Source organism: Mustela putorius, unplaced genomic scaffold (genome assembly GCF_011764305.1).
Source record: "Mustela putorius furo isolate JIRA1106 unplaced genomic scaffold, ASM1176430v1.1 tig00003909_pilon_pilon_pilon, whole genome shotgun sequence".
Taxonomy (NCBI): Eukaryota; Metazoa; Chordata; class Mammalia; order Carnivora; family Mustelidae; genus Mustela; species Mustela putorius.
The window spans coordinates 34,455,394-34,477,126 of NW_025422057.1; the positions used below are offsets into that span (position 1 = coordinate 34,455,394).

Sequence of the window (21,733 nt, forward strand, 5' to 3'; positions counted from 1 at the left end):
GGATAAAAATACATTATATGCTTATTAAAAAAAAAAAAACCCTAATTCTCAAAAAAATAAAAAAATGCAATTATCAAAAAATAAAAATAAAAAAAAGTCTTTGAATGTTATCTTAAGAATCTATGTCGAGATATGTCAAAAAGGTACAAAAGATGAGGGTTACTCAATATTATAGCCATCAGTTTAGTAAACACAGAATTTCCAAGTTCTATTGAGAAGTTGTTAAGTGCCTCAGAAATCCTTGGCTTTTTATTTTTATGGAAATCTCCAAAGAACATAGGAAAGCCAGGTCATCTTTTAGACACAAAAACCCTTCCAAAAGTCATCTATGTAAAACTGAAAGCAGCAGACACTCAAAGGAAGAAAAAAAAATCTAATTACAATATATCCTGCAACAGAATAGGGTCTCATTTGATTGGAAATGGCAGTGGAATGAGGAGGTCTCCTTTAGGCATTCATAGTCCTTTGTAACTTGCCAATATGCTAAATTATAATGAAGGAAAAACCTCCTAACTTATCAGACCCCTAGACAACTGGGGAAAATGTCCAAAAAAGTTATACATTTGTTCATCAAATACTTACTGATGATCTATTCAGTACCAGGCTCTGTTCTAGGATTTAAGATAAATAATTAGGAAGTTTCTATCTTTTAGGAGTTTATGAGTTACTTACATTAAAAAGGGGGTAGTCAATACAACCTGACCTGAATGCTGACCTCAAACAGCGGCTGGATTAATGACTGGGTCATCCCAACTGAATAAAGTAAGTAACATGATTTTTACCAACATGGGTGTCTCAAAATTCTAAGCTCCAGAGGAAACGTCTGTCACTCTGGGAGGAGATGTACTCTTGGGTGATTTGTGTTCTGGGTGTGGCTGACCCAAACAGCTTTTATCTGGGTATAATCTCAGTTAAGGGAAGCTTTTCATTTAACTTCTTACAGTTGGATCTTTACTCAACATAAAGAAATATACCACCTGCTTAACAAGGTGGCAAGTGGTTGGCCGACAATTTCAGTAACCACAAACATCACACTGGCTACGCCAGGAATTTAAGACCTGGCTAGGGAGAAATGCAGACTCGGTCTCCAAAACTCACGGTAGAACCCATGAACTAGAATCTGAACAGCAGAGGGCGGTGCAACCGACTTCACAACAAGAGTTTCACAGACAGGAGCCCCCCCAGAAATGGGCCAGTAGCCTCAGTATAAGGCAAAACTTTTTCAGTGAACTCAATGAATCATAAAATATGGTAACTGTTCAGCGTGGGACTCATGTGGCTGTTTTCCATAACCTCTACTCTGGTCTGACCGTTAAAGCTCCCTTGTGAATAGGTTTGACCTTACAGTTTGGGGGTGGGGATAGGACGGGAGGGGGTAAGGAGGAATGAAATCAGAATCTCGGGCTTCCCAAAAGAATGCTTACCCTTGGTTTTTGGAGTCTTAAAACTGCAGGGGATCACTCCCCTAAAAGATAGTCCGGTTGTTCTTGCCAGTGACATCGCTGACAAACACGTTACAACATAGTTTTGGGGGAGGGGAGGAGTGTAGGAAACCGAAAAAGAAACTAACTCTGTGGACTAACCCAAGCCCCTCTCACTTCAAAAGAGCGTTCCAACAAAACTAGTCGCCACTCCCTAAGTTTCGCTTTAAGTCGAAGCACCCGTGCACCCTCTCTATCCTCCCCCAGCACCAACTCCAAACTTTCCGCCCCTCACACCGCCCCCCAGGCGTGGAACTCCTCCCGGCACGCCGGGCTCCGCTTATGGAGAGGCTCGAGGCCGGGCTCGGGAAGGGCCAGCGTAAGAGCGAGGACCCGCGGCTCGCGTTCTTTCCCAGAGCTGACCGTACCTGTCCAGCATCTGCTGTAGGGCTTGGTCCGGCATCTTCCGCGGAGCCGGCGCACTCGGCCCTCCCCAGTGGACCTGGTCAGGGCCCGGCCCAGGGACAATAGCACTGAGAGGCGGCGGAGTAGGCCTCAGTCCTCCGACAGCCGCGAACCCGCCGCCCAGCCTCCTGGGGTGGCTCCGCGAGCCCGGAGGCGGCGGTGCGCGTCCTGCGGGCGTCCGGAGGAGGCGGTGGAGAGCGAGGAGGAGGAGTCTGGGGAGGGGAGGCGGCGAAAGCGGCCCGGGTTCCTGCCCGTCGGCCCGGGGTTCCGGTCCATGGACCGCGGGCGCCGAGTTGCTGCCGGCGGAGGAGCTACCTCTGTGAGGTAAGAGTCACCGCCTCCGTGCGCGCCGGGGTCACGACGCAAGGCGGCCCAGAGCAGCCTGGGAGATGTAGTCCTCGGACCGTCCCCGCTAGAGGCTGCACAGCCCGCCCTGACCACCGCCGCCGCGCCCGCCGCCGCCCGGCCGGCGCCCTCCCGTTTCCTTCCTCCAGGGGGAAATATGTCCTTCGGGCCGCTTTCCAGGAAGCTGCAGGATGTGCCGCTCCACTGTCAGTAGCAACAAGGTCAGCCCCTCCTGCTTGTTTCTTTTCTCAGTTTTTGCCCTCAGGTGGGACCGAGCCAGGTGAGGGAAGGGAGCTGAAGGGCCATTTCTCTTCAGGGTCCCCAGCCCCGGTTGCGGCGTCGGGGCGGGCCGTGGCGGGGGTGGAGGTGGCAGAAGCGCCTTCAGAAGCCCTCGGGCTGGGGCCAGCCTCTGCCGCGTCTGAGCTCATTTTGGGGAGTTACACAACCCGCGCAAGGGGTCGGATGCACTGGTGCGGGAGGTTATTCCTACAGGGTCGGGGAGGGTGGGGGAGGCTCCCTTAGACCAGATGGTTCCCACCGGAGCTTCTCAGTGTGTGTTTTGGGGGAGTGGCGGGGGAGAAAAGATTATTCTCTCCCTCTGTAGGAGCTTTCTAAAATGTGCCTGGTCTTTCAAGGGCTCGCCGACAGGCTCCAAATGGAACATGTTCGTGAATAAACAGCTCTTGCTTACTCAGCTGTGGGTTGTCAGGGGTGTTTGTTTCTCTCTCTGCTGCTGGTCCCTGTTAACCATTTCCAGTCGCTTTGACACCTCCAAGCAGGTGGATGTGTGTGGTGGGGGGGCTGGTGGAGGGGAATCAAAAGGGAAAAATCATCGATCACTCTTTGGGTTATTCTTTGACGGTCTAGGGACAGCTTTGGCGGGAGGAAAGAGCTGTTGGCTAAAACGAATGCGTCTTTTGGACGACCTGTGGCGTTCTCCAGTGCTGTAATTGGTAGGACGTCTGGTAGTTTTCCCTTGATTATGCCTCATTTCTGCTGCAAGGTGTTTGATTTTTCTTTAAAATTAAAATTAAAATGTGTCTTTTTGCTCTTTTTTAAAAGTGGAATTTTACAATCAGCTCCTAATTCTCTGTTTAAAGTTTGCTTCCTGAATATATTTGAACTAGAGTGTACATTGCCAGAAAAAAAAAAAAGAAAGAAAACATGTGAACAGAAGTTTATTTGGGCTCCAATTTCTGCAAGATGCTTTTATGAAAGCCTTTGGGAATTTACATGACTAATTATAAGTAACGATTCACCTTTTTTCTCAGGAAACGTAGAACAGGCCCCCGCTAGTGGAGGGAAATAAGAATTTAGTTTACTCAGGGTGTTTGATATTTTAAATTCTTATTTATTGCTCCTCCTACTGGGTAAGCCTTCCCTTACTGTGTATTTTTCTCTAAAGTAGTTGTCCATTAAGGAGATGAATATATACATCCTGCTCAAAAAATATAATTTGATCCCAGCATATTGATTAAATAGGCTAGTGCAAACTTCATCTAGTTTTATGACTTATACTAAAGGTTCTCACCTCATTTTATAATTCCTGTTTGAACCCCAAATTGGAAAGTAATATGCAGTTTTGTTGATAGAGAAGCTGTGTAGATAACCTTATTTAAAAAAAAAAAAAGAATTTATATTAGATTTTCATGAAAAGTCTGTTTCCTGGCTTTGTCAAAAATATTTTGAAATAGAAAAAATATATATGTTATTCATCGTAACAGTGATTAGCACCTGATCTCGCAATTCCACTCCTTGTTTTTTACCCAAGAGAAATAAAATATGTCTAGACAAAACATGTATACAAATGTTCATAACAGCATTATCCCTAATAGCCCCAAAAGTGGAAACAACCTAAATATCCATCAACTAATGAAAGGATAAATCAGATGTGGTACATCTGTACAATAGACTATTATTAGATAACAGGGAATGAAGTTCTGATACATGCAACAACATTGGTAAGTCTTGAAAATATGCTGAGAGAAGCCAGTCACAAAAACCACATATTTGTTGTATGATTCCATTTATATTAAATATTATTATATTAAATATTATTAAATATTAAATATTAAAAATTCATAGGAACAAAGTAGATTAGTGATTGCCTAGGGGTGGAGGGGTAAGAGAGAAAAGAGGAGAGATTGCTAATGAGTACAAGGTTTCTTTTAGGGGTGAAGAAAATGTTCCAGAATTAGAGTGGTAATACTTATACAATGTTGTCCATTATATCGCAATTAAAAAAAATAGTGTAAAACCAAATTAGATTCTAGTGGTGGCACCGCTCTTTAAATATACTAAAAAAATTGAATTGTACACTTAGTATGGGTGAATTTTATGGTATGTAAATTATATCTCAATAAAGCTGGTAAAAGAGCAATTAATTAGCTCCATATAAAATGTTCATAAGGACATCCAAAGAGAAATGGATAAATAGATAAGTCATAATTCTTTATTATCAAACTTTAAGTTTTAAATATTTTAACTAGTATGGACAAAAATCATGACTGATAGGGGCACTTGGGTGGCTCAGTGGGTTAAAGCCTCTGCCTTCGGCTCAGGTCATGATCCCAGGGTCCTGGGATTGAGTCCTGCATCGGGCTGTCTGCTCCGCGGAGAGCCTGCTTCCTCCTCTCTCTCTCTCTCTGCCTGCCTCTCTGCCTACTTGTGATCTCTGTTTGTCAAATAAATAAATAAAATCTTTAAAAAAAAATCATGGCTGATAAAACTCATGAAATAAATTAATTCCTTGCATTTAAAATGGGTGACACATATAGCCGAATTTTAATATTATCTTTCGACTTTGTTGTCCTCAGCTCTTGCATTTAAAAATAAAACAGGGGGCACTTCAGTGGCTCATTCCATTAAGCTACTGCCTTCACCTCAGGTCATGATCCCAGGGTCCGTGAATCAAGCACCTGCATCGGTCTCACTGCTCATTGGGAGCCTGCTTCTCCCTCTCCCTCTGCTGTTCCTCCTGCTTGTGCTCTCTTTTTTTTGTCAAATAAATAAATAAAATCTTTTAAAAAAAATAATAAAAATAAGACATAGGGCACTGTTTGGCCCAGCTGACTGAGCATCCAACTCTTGGTTTAGACTCAGGTGGTGATCTCAGGGTTTTGAGATTAACTCCTGTATCAGGCTTGGAGCTCAGCATGGAGTCGGCTTGGCTTGTGACTCTCTCCCCTTTACCTCTGCCCCTCTCCCCTGCACATGTACTCTCTCTAAAATAAATAAGATAATTGGAATTATAATAAATCAGATAATTGGGATTATAATTTACTTTCTGATCTTCAAAGGAACAAAGTCTTAATTACTTAGATCTTAATCTCACCAAAGGGGGAAATAATTTGAAATGTGCTGCATTTTACGTAGGGTTAAAGGTTTGTTGTGAATGATATTCATTCAGCCAAGAGAGTTATGGAATTCTGGAGATTTGTGAAATATATTAATAATTTTTTAATGGATTTAGAAATCCCTGAGTACAGAACCACTCTAATATGTCAGGAAATTTAAAATAGTATCTTACTTTAATATTCTTCCATCATGCTTGTTTTGAACTGTCTGCCAAAACGACCCCTAGAAGTATTACATAGTATAAAATAAACAGGTGCCCTACAAAGAGAATTGTCGTTTCCTAAACTTATTGATAACTGCAGGCTGACACATTCCAGGTTGCAGAAAGTTCTTCATTAATTCATTCTACAAATGTTTACAGTGGACTTAGGACATGCCTGGGTACTCCAGTATCAAAAATTAAACTACTGTTTAAGAACATACAAACTCCCTAACAGTGGTTATATTAAAAAAAACAAAAATAAATAACAGGGGCACCTGGGTGGTTCAGTTGGTTAGGTGTCCAGCTCTTGATTGTCATAATCTCAGATTTGTGGGATCAAGCCCCACATCAGGTTTTATACTCAGTAGGGAGTCTGCCTGAGGATTTTCCCCTTTCCTCTTCCACCGCCCCTCCCCCTGCTTCTGGGCTCATGCACTCTAAAAGATAAATAAATCATCAAAAAAATAAAACAAGGTAATTACATATGAAATATTACTTAATACAGCATATGAAGTACCAAATGAATGGCATGGAAATACAAAGTGATTTAGAAGTTTAGAGGCATTTGTTAGGGGCTGATATATTAAAGAGAACTTTGTGAAAGAAAGGAAATTTAGGAGGTAGGAGGAATTGTAAGTGAATAGGTAAATTGTAAGTGTATATAGGTGAGGAGGTGGAGAAAGATCTTGGGTCAGGATGAGGTTGAAAAGATGTACAGAGAAGAGTTAATCTGTTACTAGAACTATAGGTCTTTGTTGAGTAAGTGAAAAATACATTTGATTGGTTAAATAAGGAATAGTTTAAAAGGCCTTGAATCTATTCCTTCAATAAATATTTATTGAACAGGCAGTATTTATGCAATAGGCACTAAGCTAGGCACTGGGAATACAATAATGAGCAAAAACAAGTATATTACCTACCTTTTCATAGTTTATAATGAGAGATTATCACATAAATTTTTTAAAATTTGTAAATGTAGTCCATAGTGTTATGAGACATTATAACTAGGGATTCGACCTAGAGAAGGAAGTCAGGAAAGTTTCTCTCAGGAAGTGTCTATTATGCTGAAGCCTGAAGAAGCTCAAGAGTTAACTAGACAAGGGGAGCAGGAATGAGCATTCTAGACCGAAGAATAGCATGTGCAAATATCCCATGAAGGAAAGCCCTGTGATGAATAGGGGAGACTGAAACAAAAAGGGAACTTGCGGCAAGACTGGACCAAAAAAGGTCAATCAAGTGACAGACAATGAAGAACTTTGTAGGCCAATTTAAGGAATTTTGCCCTTATCCTAGAATCCTGCTGTGAGAAGTAGATTAGACATAGGAAATACATTCCATTCTCTAGGAAATGGGAAGTTACTTGTGGTTCCTAAACCTGGTGTGAGTCAGAGACTCACCCTGGAAATTCTGATGTGTGTGCCTTGTCATTATGCCCAATTAGCTGTTTGTTTTTGTTTTTGTTTTTGTTTTTGTTTTAAACAAGTTCCCTAAGTGATTATTAGACCAGTTGTATCTCTGCGGAAATACCGCAGTAGTCAAGAGCTTGGGTTTGAGTCTTAGTATTACCACTCAGAAGCTCAGCAACTTTGGGCAGGTTATTAAATCCATTTAAGCCAAGTTTCCTCATCTTCAGGGAAAGAACTATAGAGTTTACTTCATTGGATTACTGGGAGGATTAAATTAGAAAATTCATTTAAATTGTTCAGTATAGTCCTGGACATATGGTTTAGAGCTCCATTAGTGTTAGCTTCTAATTATTACTCAAAGTTCTTGAATAAAGGTGAGAGTGATTTAGAGGGATTAACTCTGAAGTGGTATGCAGGATGGATTAGAAATAAAGATAAGTTAGATCTCAGTAACTTGGCCATGATCTGTAACTGTTTTCAAGTTTGCTTAGACACAGCTATTAATGCTTGAAGATCCTTAGATAGGCTAAGTAGTTCTTAAGTAGATAGGATCCTCATCTCTAAAGAACTTTTATGGGGAGAGTTTGGTCTCCAGAGTACATTTTACTGGCTTAGGATCTGTAGGATTACTTTGAATTGACTTTGCTTAATTCTGGACAGAGGCTTCACTGGCCTTATAGAGGACAGTCTAAGACCTGTCTGTCTTTATTTGCTACTTAGAGAATAGACCTAACAGTTTATATCCACTCTAATGCAGTAGATATTTACAGAGGGTAAGTAATTTTTCATACTTAAAAAGAAAAAAAGGTGGTGGGTTGCTGGATAGCTCAGTTGTTAAGGGGCTGCCTTCGGCTCAGGTCATGTCCTGGAGCCCTGTATGGGGCTCCCTGCTTGGTGGGAAGCCTGCTTCTCCCTCTCTCACACCCCTGCTTGTGTTGCCTCTCTCGCTGTGTCTCTTTTATTTATCTTTTATTTGACAGATCAAATAAATAAGTAAAATCTTAAAAAATATATTGACAGTTTTATATATTATCATTATCCAGTAACTTGCCTTCTCCTCCTCCTCATAAATATGGTAGAAGACCCATTATGTTTCATTATCCTTGCTTAAATTCCTTTCTCTGGATATGCAATGGTATGTCAAAGGTAGGCAAAAATCAGAAGACAACATGTCACATATTCCCTCTTGTATCTTGTTCCTGGAGCATCAGTTTATTAGAAAATGTACATACAAGGATTTTTTTTTCCTTTTCAAATAAACATGAATATCATAGAGTAGCAGTTCTCAGAATGTGGTCTACCAGACCCCTAGGACTCCTGGAGAACATTTCCAGGAGTATGTCAGGTCAAGATTATTTTCACAAAACCAAAACATTATTTGCCCTTTTTACTACATTGGCATTTACATTGATGGCACAAGCAATGATGGATGAAACTTCTAGTACCTTTGCACTATTAAAGACATTGGCACTAAACTATACTAATGCTATATACTTTTCAGCACCATGCATATGCAGTAAAAGCAAAACAGAGGTTCACTTAAGAATGTTCTTGATTTGGGTGCCTGGGTGGCTCAGTTGTTAAGCATCCAACTCTTGATTTTTGGCTCAGGTCATGATCTCAGGGTTGTGAGATCAAGCCTCATGTTGGGCTCCACGCTGGGTATCGAGCCTGCTTAAGATTCTTTCTCTGCCCCTCTCCACCTCTTCAGCGTGCTGTGCTCTTTCTCTCTCTCTCAAAAAAAAAAAAAAAAAAAGATTGTTCTTGAGTAAGCAGTAAAAAAATACTTCATCAAATCTTGACCCTTACATACACACATTTTTAATATTCAGTGTGGTGAAATGGGAAACGTGTTCACATTTGCATCCAAATATGACAGTTGTCTCAGAGAAGCACATGCACATGATTTATGTGTAAACAACTGGCTGCTCATGGCACACTACTTTTACCTGAAAGATTGCCAAAAAATTTAAATTTTTGTGCTGTAAAGGATACTGTTGAGAAAGTGAAAGGACATCCCACAGAGTGGGAAAGAAATTTTGGAAATCATGTGTCTGAAAGGGGATTTGTATCTAGAATATATGAAGATTTATTACAACTCTGCAGTAGGAAGGCAATTAACCCAATTAAAAAATGGACAAAGGATCTGAATAGACATTTCTCCAATGATACACAAATGGCCAGTAAGTACATGAAGAGATACTCACCAACATTAACCATCAGGGAGATGCAAATCAAAAAAGGACAAATGTTAGGAAGAATGTGAAGAAATTGGAACTTAAGTACACTGCTTTTGGGAAGGTAAAATGGAGTGGCCACTTTGGAAAATAGGTAGCTCCTCAGAAGGTAAAACATAAAGTTTCCAAATGACCTAGCAGTTCTACCTCCAAGTTATACCCAAGAGAAGTGAAAACATATCTACATAAAAACTGTAGATGAATAGTCATAAAAGCATTATTCATAATAGACAAAAAGTGGAGCAACCCAATGTGCATCAAATAATGAATGGAGAGATGAAATTTGGTATGTCCATGCAATGGAATATTGTTCAACAACCAAAAAGAATGAAGTACTGATACGTGCTACAACATGGATGAACCTTGAAAGCATTACACTTAAGTGAAATAATTCCAAAGAGCACATGTTCTAGGATTCCATTTCATGAAATATTAAGAATAAGTAAGTGTGCAGAGATAGAAAATAGATTAATGGTTGCTTAGGGCTGTGGCAGACAAGGCTTTGGTTGTGGTGACAATTAAGGTGTGCAGAAGTTTCTTTTTGAGGAGATGAAATTGTTCTAAAATTGATTACAGTGAGGATTGCAACTCTGAGTGTACTAAGAGCCATTGAATTGTAGACTTTCAATGGATGAATTATATGGTGTTTTGAATTATATTTCTATAAAGCTGCTATTTAAAATAATACCAGGTAAGGGACGCCTGGGTGGCTCAGTTGGTTAAGCAGCTGCCTTCGGCTCAGGTCATGATCCCAGCGTCCTGGGATCGAGTCCCACAACGGGCTCCTTGCTCAGCAGGGAGCCTGCTTCTCCCTCTGCCTCTGCCTTCCACTCTGTCTGCCTGTGCTCGCTCTCGCTCTCTCTCTCTCTCTCTCTCTGACAAATAAATAAATAAAATCTTTAAAAATATAAAATAAAATAATACCAGGTAAGGCACCTGGCTGGTTCAGTTGTTGGAACAAGTGAATCTTGATCTTGGGGTTGTGAATGCAAGCTCATGTTGGGTGTACAGATTCCTTAAAAATAAAATCTTTAAAAAAATTATAACACCAGAGAAGACCTTGAAATCCATTACTGGTAGACTATTTTAATAATGTATGACACACCTATATAATATGATATAACCGAGCTATTTAAACGAATGAGATATTTCTATACAAGCCGTAAGGAAAAGTTGCCAAAAATATAGTAGCCATCAGTTAGGATTTTTGTTGTTGTTGTTCCATAGAAATCAACTAGCTAATTCAATCCCTTTAGGGGACATTTGTTAATGTCTGGAGACATTTTTGATTGTTACGCAGGGAAAGCTACTGGTGGGTAGAATCCAGCAGTGCTGCTAAAAATTCTGCAATGCACAGAACAGCCCCTCAGAACAAAGAATTATGTAGCTCAAAATGTCATTAGTGCTGGGGCACCTGACTGGCTCGGTTGGTGGAGTGTAGGACTCTTAATCTCAGGGTTGTGAGCCCCACATGGGGTGTAGAGCTTACTTAAAAAAAAGAAAGCCTTAAAAAAATTTATCAGTAGTGCTGAGGTTGAGAAATGCTGAACAACCAAAGGGCAATTCATTGTGAAGATATGGGTTAGTTCACAAAATTGGAGGTAAGGCAGAACCAGGCTAGAACCATGAAGTAGCAGCCACCCCAGAGAATATTGTTAGCAGGGACATTCCTCATGCTTAAATGGGTTCAGCACTGGAATTCAGCATTGTTTTTATTCTACTCACAGTTCAGAATTTAAGGATAAGGCATCTAATCAGTCTTTCCTGTCACTTAGCTAAGAGTGGGCAGTATACCTTGAATGAATGAAGGCAGTTCCTCAGAAGGAAGTACATTCGTAGCAAGTATTTATTGACTATATGTTTATGTTTCAGGTTTTATTTAGGTACTGGGGATAGAGTACAGCAAAAAAGATGAAAAGACCCTTTTGGAACCTATATTAATAAGACACTAAATCATGGCAAATCTTTTATTAATAACTAAAGGTAGGATAGTTGCCAAACCAAAACCAGTAAACACTAAGTACATATGAAGTGAAAAAGGCAGGTAGCTGATAGTATGTGTGTATGCAAATACACACACACACATATATATGTATATATAATCCCATTTACTTGTTTTATTTTATTTCATTTTATTTTAACTTCAGGATGTAAATGTACAAAGATTTGTGGAAGGATATATAGGAAATTGTTTTTTAAAAAATATTACCTCCAGGGGCGCCTGGGTGGCTCAGTTGGTTAAGCCTCTGCCTTCAGCTCAGGTCATGATCTCAGGGTCCTGGGATCAAGCCCCGCATTGGGCTCTCTGCTGATCAGGGAGCCTCTGCTTCCCCCCTCCTCTCTCTCGGCCTGTCTCTCTTCCTACTTGTGACATCTGTCTGTCGAATAAATAAATAAAATCTTTAAAAAATAATAAAAAATATTACCTCCGGATGCTAAGACTGAATATGGGGAGAAGAGCATACTTTTCATTTGATTACCTCATAATGTTTTCATTTCACCATGAGCATGTATTTTATAGTTAAAATTTTTTTCATTTATTAGATTAAAAAGTAACAGAAGAAATCCTTGGTGCAAGTGAAGGATGATTAAAAACGTTTAAAAAGTCACAGTATTGGGGTGTTTTGCTTATTATGGAAAGAACTGAAAGGAAGAAAGAACATCTGACTGGAATGTATGGCCTGTCATCATTTAGCAAATATTTGTTGAACACCTAGCTGCCTTAAATCTTTTTTGGAAAAGATGGAGTAAAAATAAACTAAATATCAAGCAGCAGCCATGTGTGAGATACTCTGTGAAGTGCTATATCTGGGACAGGATTGAAATTTGGAACAGATCTGACAACTGCCCTCACTGGTGCTTCTTGGCATCTATTTGTTGAATACCAGATATGCGGCATGCACTGAACCCTCTACACACATTACTTCAAATCCTAACAACAACCTTACCAGAGAGGTATCTATGTCTCCCGTTTTACAGATGAGAACACTGAAAACTGGGAAGATGAAGTCATAGCAGATAAGTGGCATAGCTGACTTCACATTCACGTATGAAGACGTATCTGACTTCACTGGAGAACAGTGTATGAGTATGTGAGTAGTTAAATAACAAGTAAAAAAGAAAACAATTTATTACAAGAGCAGTCACAGGACTAGCCTTGATTAATTTTTGAAGAATTTTATTAGATAAGTATTCCAGGAGCTCAGAGAAGGAAAAAGAGATTGCTGCATACTGGTGGTCTGGGCAGGCTTCCTAATTGGGGAAGTGGTTTTGTGTCTTGTGTCTTGTGTCTTGAAGGAGTATATAGATACATGAAGACAAAGAGTGTCAGCTTTTATGGAATGCCTGCTTCAGGCTGGAAACTTCTCATCTAAACCCCATAGCCTCATTTAAGAGTTGAGAAAACAGAGGCCTTTTCTTACCTCCACCCCCTGCCAGGGACAGGCAATTAACAGGCATAGTAATTGGCTGTCTATTAGGTGCAAAGTGAAATTCACTGTTACAGCCAAACACTTACCTCTATTTTATAGCTTCTGTCTTGGGTAGGTTGAATTAATGATACAAGAGAAAGTATACATAATAAACTAATAAACCAGGATATACCCTTCTGGGAGAATAGATATTCAGCATATGTACTTTTCCTCTGCTTAGGGGGTTTGAAGCCTTTATGAGGATGTTTTATCTAATTTGATTCTCTACAGCTGAAATCTCAACTTGGTAATTCTGAGGAAGGTCATCCATTCAGTCATTTGTTCAACATTTCTGGAGCTCCAACTTTGTACCAGACACTGTAGGAGATACTGGGGATACAAAGATATGAACCATACACGGTTACACTGTTCTGGTCATCAGGTTGCTTACAATTTCATGCAAGAGACATGTAGTTGTATTTATAATATATGGAAATGTGAACCAATCTTTTTGTATCTACTCTGAGAAACCCAGGAGTCTTCTTGAGTAATTTTTCTTCCTTAGCTCATCCTCCTAACTTTCAGTCAGTCACCAAAATGGTCCATTTATCTCCTAAGTATTTCTCAAATACAGTTGTTTCCTTTCTTCTTGCCTTCACCTCAGTCCACTTGACTGTCATCTCTTCCTTGAACTACTTAACAGCCTCAAAATGGCCTCCCCACATTTGCTTTCACCCCTCCCCAACTGATTTGAAAATTGGCTTTCCAGTCTGCTCTTTTCTTCCTTTGATTCTCCAGTAGACTGACCTTTTAAGAAATGTAGAACTAAAAAGGAAAAGAAATGTAGAACTGATTATGTTATCTGCTTAAAATCCTTCTGTGGCCCATTTAAATCCTGTTGAGAAAGAGCCAGTAAAAAAGCATAAATTTAAATTTAGCCATTTTGGAGAAAAAGGGAATAGTTAATAAACTGTACCTCCAGAATCTAAACTTCATAAGGGCAGGGACAGGGACCAAGAAACCATACTGGTTTTGTTCACTACTATATCCTCAATATCTAGCACAGAGGCTGGCCAATGGCAGGTGTTCAGTAAATATTTATTGAAGTAAAAAACAAACAAAAAAAACACCTCTTCTGGGGTGCCTGGGTGGCTCAGTGGGTTAAATGTACTACTCTTGGTTTCAGCTTAGGTCAGGATCTCAGGATCATGAGACGGAACCTCATGTTGGACTCTGTACTCAGTGTGGAGTCTGCTCAAGATTCTCTTTCCATCTCTTTCCCTGTCTCCCACCCCTCCCACTTACAGGGGGTGGGTGTGCACATGCATGCACTGTCTCCCAAAAAATAAAGGACACTTCTAAGGCTATAGTGAACCCTGTAATATTTTATTGGAATTGGAGGCATTGATACAAACTCATGATTCTATAGATATAAACACAGATGTATACATAAATATGCTTTTTAGCTCTGTTGAGAGAACCTAAGATGATGACACCCCAGTGAATATATCAAGTGGTATCTCAAACCAGGCTCTTTCTAGAGAAATTATCTCTTTGCTAATTCCAAATCGGGGCAGGAAAAGTACATGAGCTGGAACATCTGCAGTGCCAGAAAGTAGGGATGGCTCAAAGAAAAGACCTGGCAGTCAACCTGAAGGGATTCCAATGAGACAGGAGACATTTTGAGTAACAAAATAATAATAGTAATGAATTACAACTCCTGGAATAAAATATGAATTCATGAGTTATTGTTGATAAAAAAATAAATGAATAAATCAGGAGAGAAGGAAAAAAATCTTCCTTAGAGCAGCATTACAGCTAATGTAGATGAGTTGATGAAAAGAGCAGATCACCATTTGCAAATACCACAGAAATAATTGATGCGGGCAAGAATCATTAATGGATGTGAAAATTATTAGATAATGTATGTTGAGAAACAGAATATTCAATAGAAAATATCTTCCCAAAGATGGGATGCTTGGATGGTTAAATGTCCGACTCTTGATTTCAGCTCATGTTGTGATCTCATGGGTTGTGATCTCACAGGTCATGATCTCATGGATCATGAGATCAAGCCCTGCAACAGACTCTTAGCTCAGTGGGGAGTCTGCTTGAAGATTCTCTTCCTCTGTCCCTCCCCTGACTCTCTCTTGAAGAAGTAAATCTTAAAAAAAAAAAAAACCCAAATTTCCCAAAGATAGTTACGTAAAAAGTGAATAGTTTTACAGTGAGGAAATCTGACAGACACTATCATGTTCACTCTGAAATGATGCACCGAGAAGGACACAACATCACTTTTGTGGTATTATTGCCAAAAATATATAACCTGAATTTGATCATGAGGAAACATTAGACAAACGATAATTGAGGTCCATTTTACCTAATAACTGGCCAGTGCTATTCAAAAGAGTCAAGGCCGTGAAAGATAAACACTGAGGACTATCCCATATTAAAGGAAACTAAGGAGACATGACAATGAAAGCAATGCATGATTCTGGATTGGAATCTTAAAAGGGATATTAGTGGAGCAGTTGGTAAAATAAGGTCTGTAAATTAGGTAGTAAGTATTGAATCAATTGATTTTGATGACCCTACTGTGGTCATTTAAGTTGTTAACATTTGGAGAATGTGGTTGAAAAGTACAGGGAGATTCTTTTTTATTATAATTTTCCAATTCTGAACTTATCTCCAAATGAAAAGATTTTTTAAAAAGCAAAATAAAATCCTACTTCTAATGGCTTTATAATGAATGCCCTTGCTTGCTTACCAGTTTCCTTACTTACAAGCTCCAGAATGTGGCTACCAGCTTTCTTCTTTAGTTCCCTGGGCACACTGTGCTACCTCCTTTCCAGAGCCTTAAGGTAGCCAGAAGTATGCCATTCTCTTTGCATAGAACAATCTTCCTTTGAACTTTATCCTTTTGTTCTTTAAGGCTCATTTTGCTTACTTTAGAAAACATTCTGACCTCTTAATCCAGATCCTGACATCATACGGTTTTGTACATCTGGTACTTCTTCAAGCATTTTTATCACAATTTCTACGAAATTATTTATCATGATATTGACTAAGACCTCACTCACTGGAAATTAGTGTTTATAAGAGTTGGAAGGATTGTGTCTTCTTGCCCAAAGTTATTTCCCTAAAGCCTTATACAGGCTTTCAATGACTATTTGAGGAATTAATGCAAGGCATGCAGTGGAGCATTACTCTAATCTCTGTAACAACTTGGGTGACGGATGCCTGGGTGGCTCCCTTGGTTAAATGCCTGCCTTTGGCCCAGGTCATGATCCCAGGGTCTTGGGATCAAGTCCCACATCAGGCTCCCTCTGCCTGCTGAACTCCCTGCTTGTACTCTCTCTCTCTCTGACAGATTAAAAAGAAAAAAAGAAAAAACTTGGGTGACATTGAACATAGGAGACATTTTAGGTTTGAGGAGATGAAGGTGCAGACCTGAATTGGTGGCAATGACAGAAGAGGATAGAGGAGTCTTATCCCAGAAGGGGCCATATGACTTGAGAGAAGAGAAGGAAGAGTAAAAAATGGCTCAGGTTTAATCATCAGCTGCATAAAGGTGCACAGTTGAAATGGCACTTGAGTCACTTTTCCAGCAGTATTTTTTTTAATTTTTTTTAAAGATTTTATTTATTTGACAGATAGAGATCACAAGTAGACAGAGAGGCAGGCAGAGAGAGAGGGAGAGGAGGAAGCAGGCTCCCTGCTGAGCAGAGAGCCCGATGCGGGGCTCCATCCCAGGACCCTGGGATCATGACCTGAGCTGAAGGCAGAGGCTTTAACCCACTGAGCCACCCAGGCGCCCCTCCAGCAGTATTTTTTTAAAAAGTGTGTTCCTGAATATTTGAACATGAAGTCTGTTTATTTTTAATAAAATGCAGTATGCTTCTTGTAGGATACTATGTTACATAGTAAAACTTCATGTTTTAGTGAAAATACTAATTAGCATACTAGTTAGTATATTTGATATCCTAAATTTTACTAGAGTATTTTAATTAAAATGCTGTATACCCATGGTAAAATACCATGCACCATGATGAACCTTAAACGGTAAAACTGACTCTATGAGAATACCTAAATACCCCTCTGTAGTGGCTGCATGATGCTTCAACTAGATCCTCTCTTCTCGCTAAAGTGCTCATCCCATAGCTGATGGAGATACTGGCTCCTGATCGTGGAATGTGAAGCTTTGTTTTTACTGGCCACTGCTTTAGCCTCACTTCAGGTTATGTTCCCGGGAGCCTATAGTCAGTGACTGGCTGATTTAAGATGCAAAGATTTAGCTTCCTTGCCTTATTTGAGGCAAGCCTGAGGGCCATTTCAGCTCCAGAGCTCATCACAAGATCAGCTGAGTACTCAGTTGTAACCACCTTTGGGAGGGGGGAGTGTCAATATAACTCTTGACTTTTCCTGCCTTCTTCATTTCATTGTAAATGTACTTGCCAGTTGTGTCCTATATGCAATAAAACATTTGCGTGCAAAACTTAGTCTCAGAAACTGCTTCCAAGGAAGTCAACGTATGACACGGTCTAATCTGACTACCCTCTAAAGGCTGTGATCACTGGAACCTCTGTGTGTGTGTGTGTGTGTGTGTGTGTGTGTGTATTCTACACCAACAAACAACTTTAAAAAAATCGTAAGATATATACCAAAAAAGTGCCCAAAGTAAATGTACAACTTGATGAATTTTCAAAACTTGGCAGTAGTTTTTTTAAAGATTTTATTTATTTACTTGAGACAGAGAGGGAGAGTGCATGAACCACGGGGTGCGGGGTCTGGGGCAGAAGGAGAGGAAGAAGCAGGCCTCCCACCAAGCAGGGAGCCCGACCCGGGCCTGAATCCCAGGACCCTGAGATCATGATCTGAGCTGAAGGCAGACTTTTAACTGACTGAGCCATCCTGGAGCCCCTCTGCAGTACTTTTGTGAAAGAGAACAAGGAACTGATTTTGGACAATGTGAGAACCACTTATATGTACAACTTCCTGATGGTGGAAATTTTCAGAGAGAGGGGTGTATGACCAAGGGAAGTTGGAAGTTTCTCAGATTTTAAAAGAGTAGTTATCTTTTGGTTGACTGTGGTGCACTTTGAAGCGAGAGGAGCATTCTAAGTCTATAAAAATTGAGGTGAAAAGGGGAAAATAATGTGATGAGGAACCAGCAGAGATACTGTGAATCTTTTCACTAGGAAGAGAAAGAAAAAGATCTTCCCGAAAGTCAAATATCTATAAATCAAAAATGTCAAAATATTGCTAAAAATTTGAGTAACCAAGATTTTCCTGTGAATCAAACTTAATACTATTTATAGCTCAACCTAAGCTCTTTATCCTACTGTTTTGATTTTAAGGTAGAATTTCAAGAATCCATCCATGATTTTGATCCTCACTGATAAACATAGCTTTTCACTGAGGGTGTTCAGTTCACTTCTGTCTCTACCACTACCACCTTCATCTTTTCTGGCCTGGATGATACAATAGCTGGCCTTCTAGTCAACTCTGCTTCCACTCTTACCCCAACTACATACAGTCTGTTCTCCACAGAGAACCACAATGGTCTTTTGAAAGCTTAAAGCAGACCATGTCACTGTTTTGCTTAAGGCTCTCCAGGGGATTCCATCACACAGAAAAAAATCCAAAATCTTAACTTAGCCTAAAAGGCTCTACACGATTTGGTTCCTGCCTACCTTCCAGATCTCATCTTGTACCAATTTCCTCATTGTTTACTTGCTCTCTAGCTACAGTAGATTAAGTGTTCCTCTAAAATGGGTCAGAAAGCTAAGGCGGGACCAAATTTTGCCAGAAACCTATTTTTATACTGCCAGAGTGATTTTTACATTTCTATAGGATTGTAAAACAACTACAACAACAAGAACAAAAACAGTTATATTCAAGAGAACTTATGTGACTTGCAAAGCCTATAATATTGACTATGTGACTCTTTTACAGAAAAAGTGTGCCAACCTCTGCTCTAAAGGATTATTCTTCCTCTGTTATGATCTGTTCATTAGCTGTTCCCTTTGCATCCTGCACACTAGTCTTTGCATGGATGGATCCTTTAATTCAGGAGTGAGCTTAATTCAGGTGTCATTAGATCTTTAATGATCACCTAATCTACCCTACCAGATTCTCCCAGTCACATCACTCTTTTGTTCTTTGTAGCACTTACATTTATCTGGTACTTTCTTATTATATTTATTTTTCCAACAACCATTCCTCCCCCCCCCCCCACACGTAGGAAGAACTTTTTTTTTTCTTGTTTATTACTTTTGAGTGTTCTTGATCTTGAATTTGGGTGGAAGAGAGCAATAGTGAATGTTGGGAGCCTGTTGCATAGTAGGTGCTCAATAAATGTTGAATGAAGGAATTTGCAGGTTATTTCAGTAAATGAAATTTAGGGTTTGTGCTTTCTTTTTTTTTGTTCTCTCTTTTGTAGGGAGGACCTACCGTGCAAATAGCAGTGTAGAGCCACTTTATAAAGAAGAGGCAGGGGCACCTGGCTGGCTTAGTTGGAAGGGCATGTGACTCTTGATCTTGGCATCTTAAGTTCAAGCCCACATTGGGTGTAGAGATCACATAAATACATAAATTTTTAAAAATGAAAAGGAGAGGTGAAACAATGTCTCTCCCTTAAGAGAGCAGATATACTTCTTTTTTCCCCTTCTCTCCTCTCCCCAGGAGAAACCATTTCTAGAAGAGTGGGATGTTTCAAAGAGATGTCTCAAGAACTTATTTTTAAAAAAAAAAAGAGGGAAAACCTTTCTTCCTTTCATATTTTTCTTTTGAGAGAGGAGTCTTTCAGAATAATAACACTAATTGAGCTCTCATTCTCTAAGAAACTCTCAGGCTTTTTGGTGCAGATGGATTTAAAACGCCAGGCCTGGACTAAAAGAAAAACCAAGAATGCTCTGAATAGGGCTTGTTCTCAGTGATCAGATATAGAGGAGAAAGATAAACAACCACAGGTCCTAGATTTTTCTGGAGTTTATTAAAGATTGTCAAACAACATATTTTTACTTTTGTTTGGAAAATATATGGTCACTAAAGTAAGAAAGAGTGGGAAGCAGAAGCCTAATGGTAAGGAAGAAAATGTGGGCACTGTTGTAAGTCCTCTGGGTTGTGCTTGGGCGTGGCAGGAGGTAAGGGATGAGAGTTAGGCTTTAGAGCTTGAGTTTTGGAGTCAAAATAGACCTGAGCTTATTCACTCACAAGTTACGTCACCTTGGGCAAATTATTTAGCATTTCTAAGCCCTTGTTTCCTTAGTGAAAAATGAGAATGATAGCTTCTGTCTTTTTAGAGTTATTATGAGGATTAACTGATAAGGCATATAAAAGGCTTAACTAGATGCCTACATAGACTAAGTGATCAGTTAGTATGAATATCATTATCATTGTCATCAGCAGATGATGAAGAAATTCTCTCAATCCACTGATTTTGAGGCTAATAATAAAATCTATGTCCTGTGGCACTTTAAGGATATGTCCCACTGCACTCTGCTACCATAGTAGGGAACAGGATATAGAAAGAGGTATAGCAAGATCATTGTTGCTCTAAGAAGCATGGGCTTAACATAGGTCATTTGACTCCCAATGTTAAGTAGAAAGGAGACAAGGAAATCTATACTTGAATGTCCACCTTCCAGATAAATATATCTGCCTGTCAGTATTAGCTTTGGATTTCATACATTGACCTTTATTGCTTTATGGTTTATTAAAGATACCCTCATACACGCTAATATAATTCTGATGTAGGTCGGGCAGCTGTTATTATAATCTCTATTTTATTCTAGAGGAAACAAAGACTGAGAAATTGAGAACATGGGTTTTAGAATCATATTGGAGGGTTTAAATCTTGGCTTCTCCACTTACCAACAGTGTGATATAGGGTAAGTTATCTGGACTTCTCAGAGCCTCAATATTTTCATCTATGAAATGGGGATAATGAAGGTACATAACCTCTCAGGGTTGTGTGCAGTTATTCATCATGTAAATAAAGTGCATGACAAAGTAAATAGTATGTACTTAATAAATATTTGTTTTTGTTATCTCCCAGGGCCAGGCAGCTAATAAGTGGTAATGCTTGTATCTAAATTCAGATTATTGCATTTCATATTCAATGTCCTTTCTACATACCACCTCCCATAATACTAATAATGTTGATTCCCTGCCACTGTGATGTATGATCCATTAACATTAGGGCAGGTGACCCAATTTGTTTTTCCCAAAGTGATAAGAGATCCATCTAAAGTATTCCTCTTGGTACAGTTGGCATGCATATCTCAGTTTCCTCAATAAGAGAACAGTTATGGCCTCAGGACAGAGCTACACCAAAAAGCTCTGGATTTTGGTTCAGCTGTTTGTAGCAAAGTGTTGAAAATCCTGGTCTGCCACATGAGAAGACAGAGAAAACCTGCATTAAACTGAACCAATGGGAGACTTGTGGGGTAATTGAAAAAGTGTGTTACCTAGTGAGTTGGAAGACCTGAATTCTAATCCTAGATCTACTACTTATTAACTATATTTTCAAACATCCTTGAACCTGGGTTTCCACATCTTTATTTTTTATTTTTTTAGCTTTATTTAGGCATAATTGACATCCACATCTTTAAAGTGGGGATCCCAGCAGTTATCCTTGTGACTGTTACCTGTTCATATAGTCTCTTTGTGGAAATTGGGAAAAGGTGCCTTTTTTCCCAAGTAGATACAGCTCTACATTAAGGTTCATGAGCTTGATGAGCAGAACATGTGTTAGATTTCATTCTCCACTAGCCTTAGGGGCTAGCCTTCTGGTGCATTGCATAATCTGCTTAAGTGAATGTGAGGGCCCTATGCTGTCTATCCACTGCACAGGGCTATTAACATCAAGTGAGATAATAAAAGTGAA

The 21,733-nt window shown here is 39.7% G+C and overlaps 2 protein-coding genes across 8 annotated transcripts in view; one reads left to right on the forward strand and one right to left on the reverse strand.

Annotated features, from left to right (window-relative positions):
• MARCHF5 (membrane associated ring-CH-type finger 5) overlaps window positions 1-2,217 on the reverse strand; it is a 53,179-nt gene extending 50,962 nt beyond the window's left edge. The window contains exon 1 of the mRNA XM_004749664.3: window positions 1,850-2,217. Within this exon, the coding sequence (XP_004749721.1) occupies window positions 1,850-1,884 (35 nt within the window). The 5' untranslated portion in view covers window positions 1,885-2,217. The remainder of the gene's footprint in view (window positions 1-1,849) is intronic.
• Window positions 2,218-2,274: 57 nt separating this feature from the next.
• CPEB3 (cytoplasmic polyadenylation element binding protein 3) overlaps window positions 2,275-21,733 on the forward strand; it is a 195,118-nt gene continuing 175,659 nt past the window's right edge. For 3 of the 7 annotated variants that reach the window (XM_004749661.3, XM_004749662.3, XM_013054736.2), the window contains exons 1-2: window positions 2,275-2,452; window positions 12,413-12,521. In XM_004749661.3, coding sequence (XP_004749718.1) covers window positions 12,518-12,521 — 4 coding nt within the window. In that variant the 5' untranslated portion in view covers window positions 2,275-2,452; window positions 12,413-12,517. Of the gene's footprint in view, window positions 2,453-12,412; window positions 12,526-21,733 lie in introns of all 7 variants that reach the window. The other 4 variants (XM_045068734.1, XM_045068732.1, XM_004749663.3 and 1 more) reach the window with 3 other exon arrangements.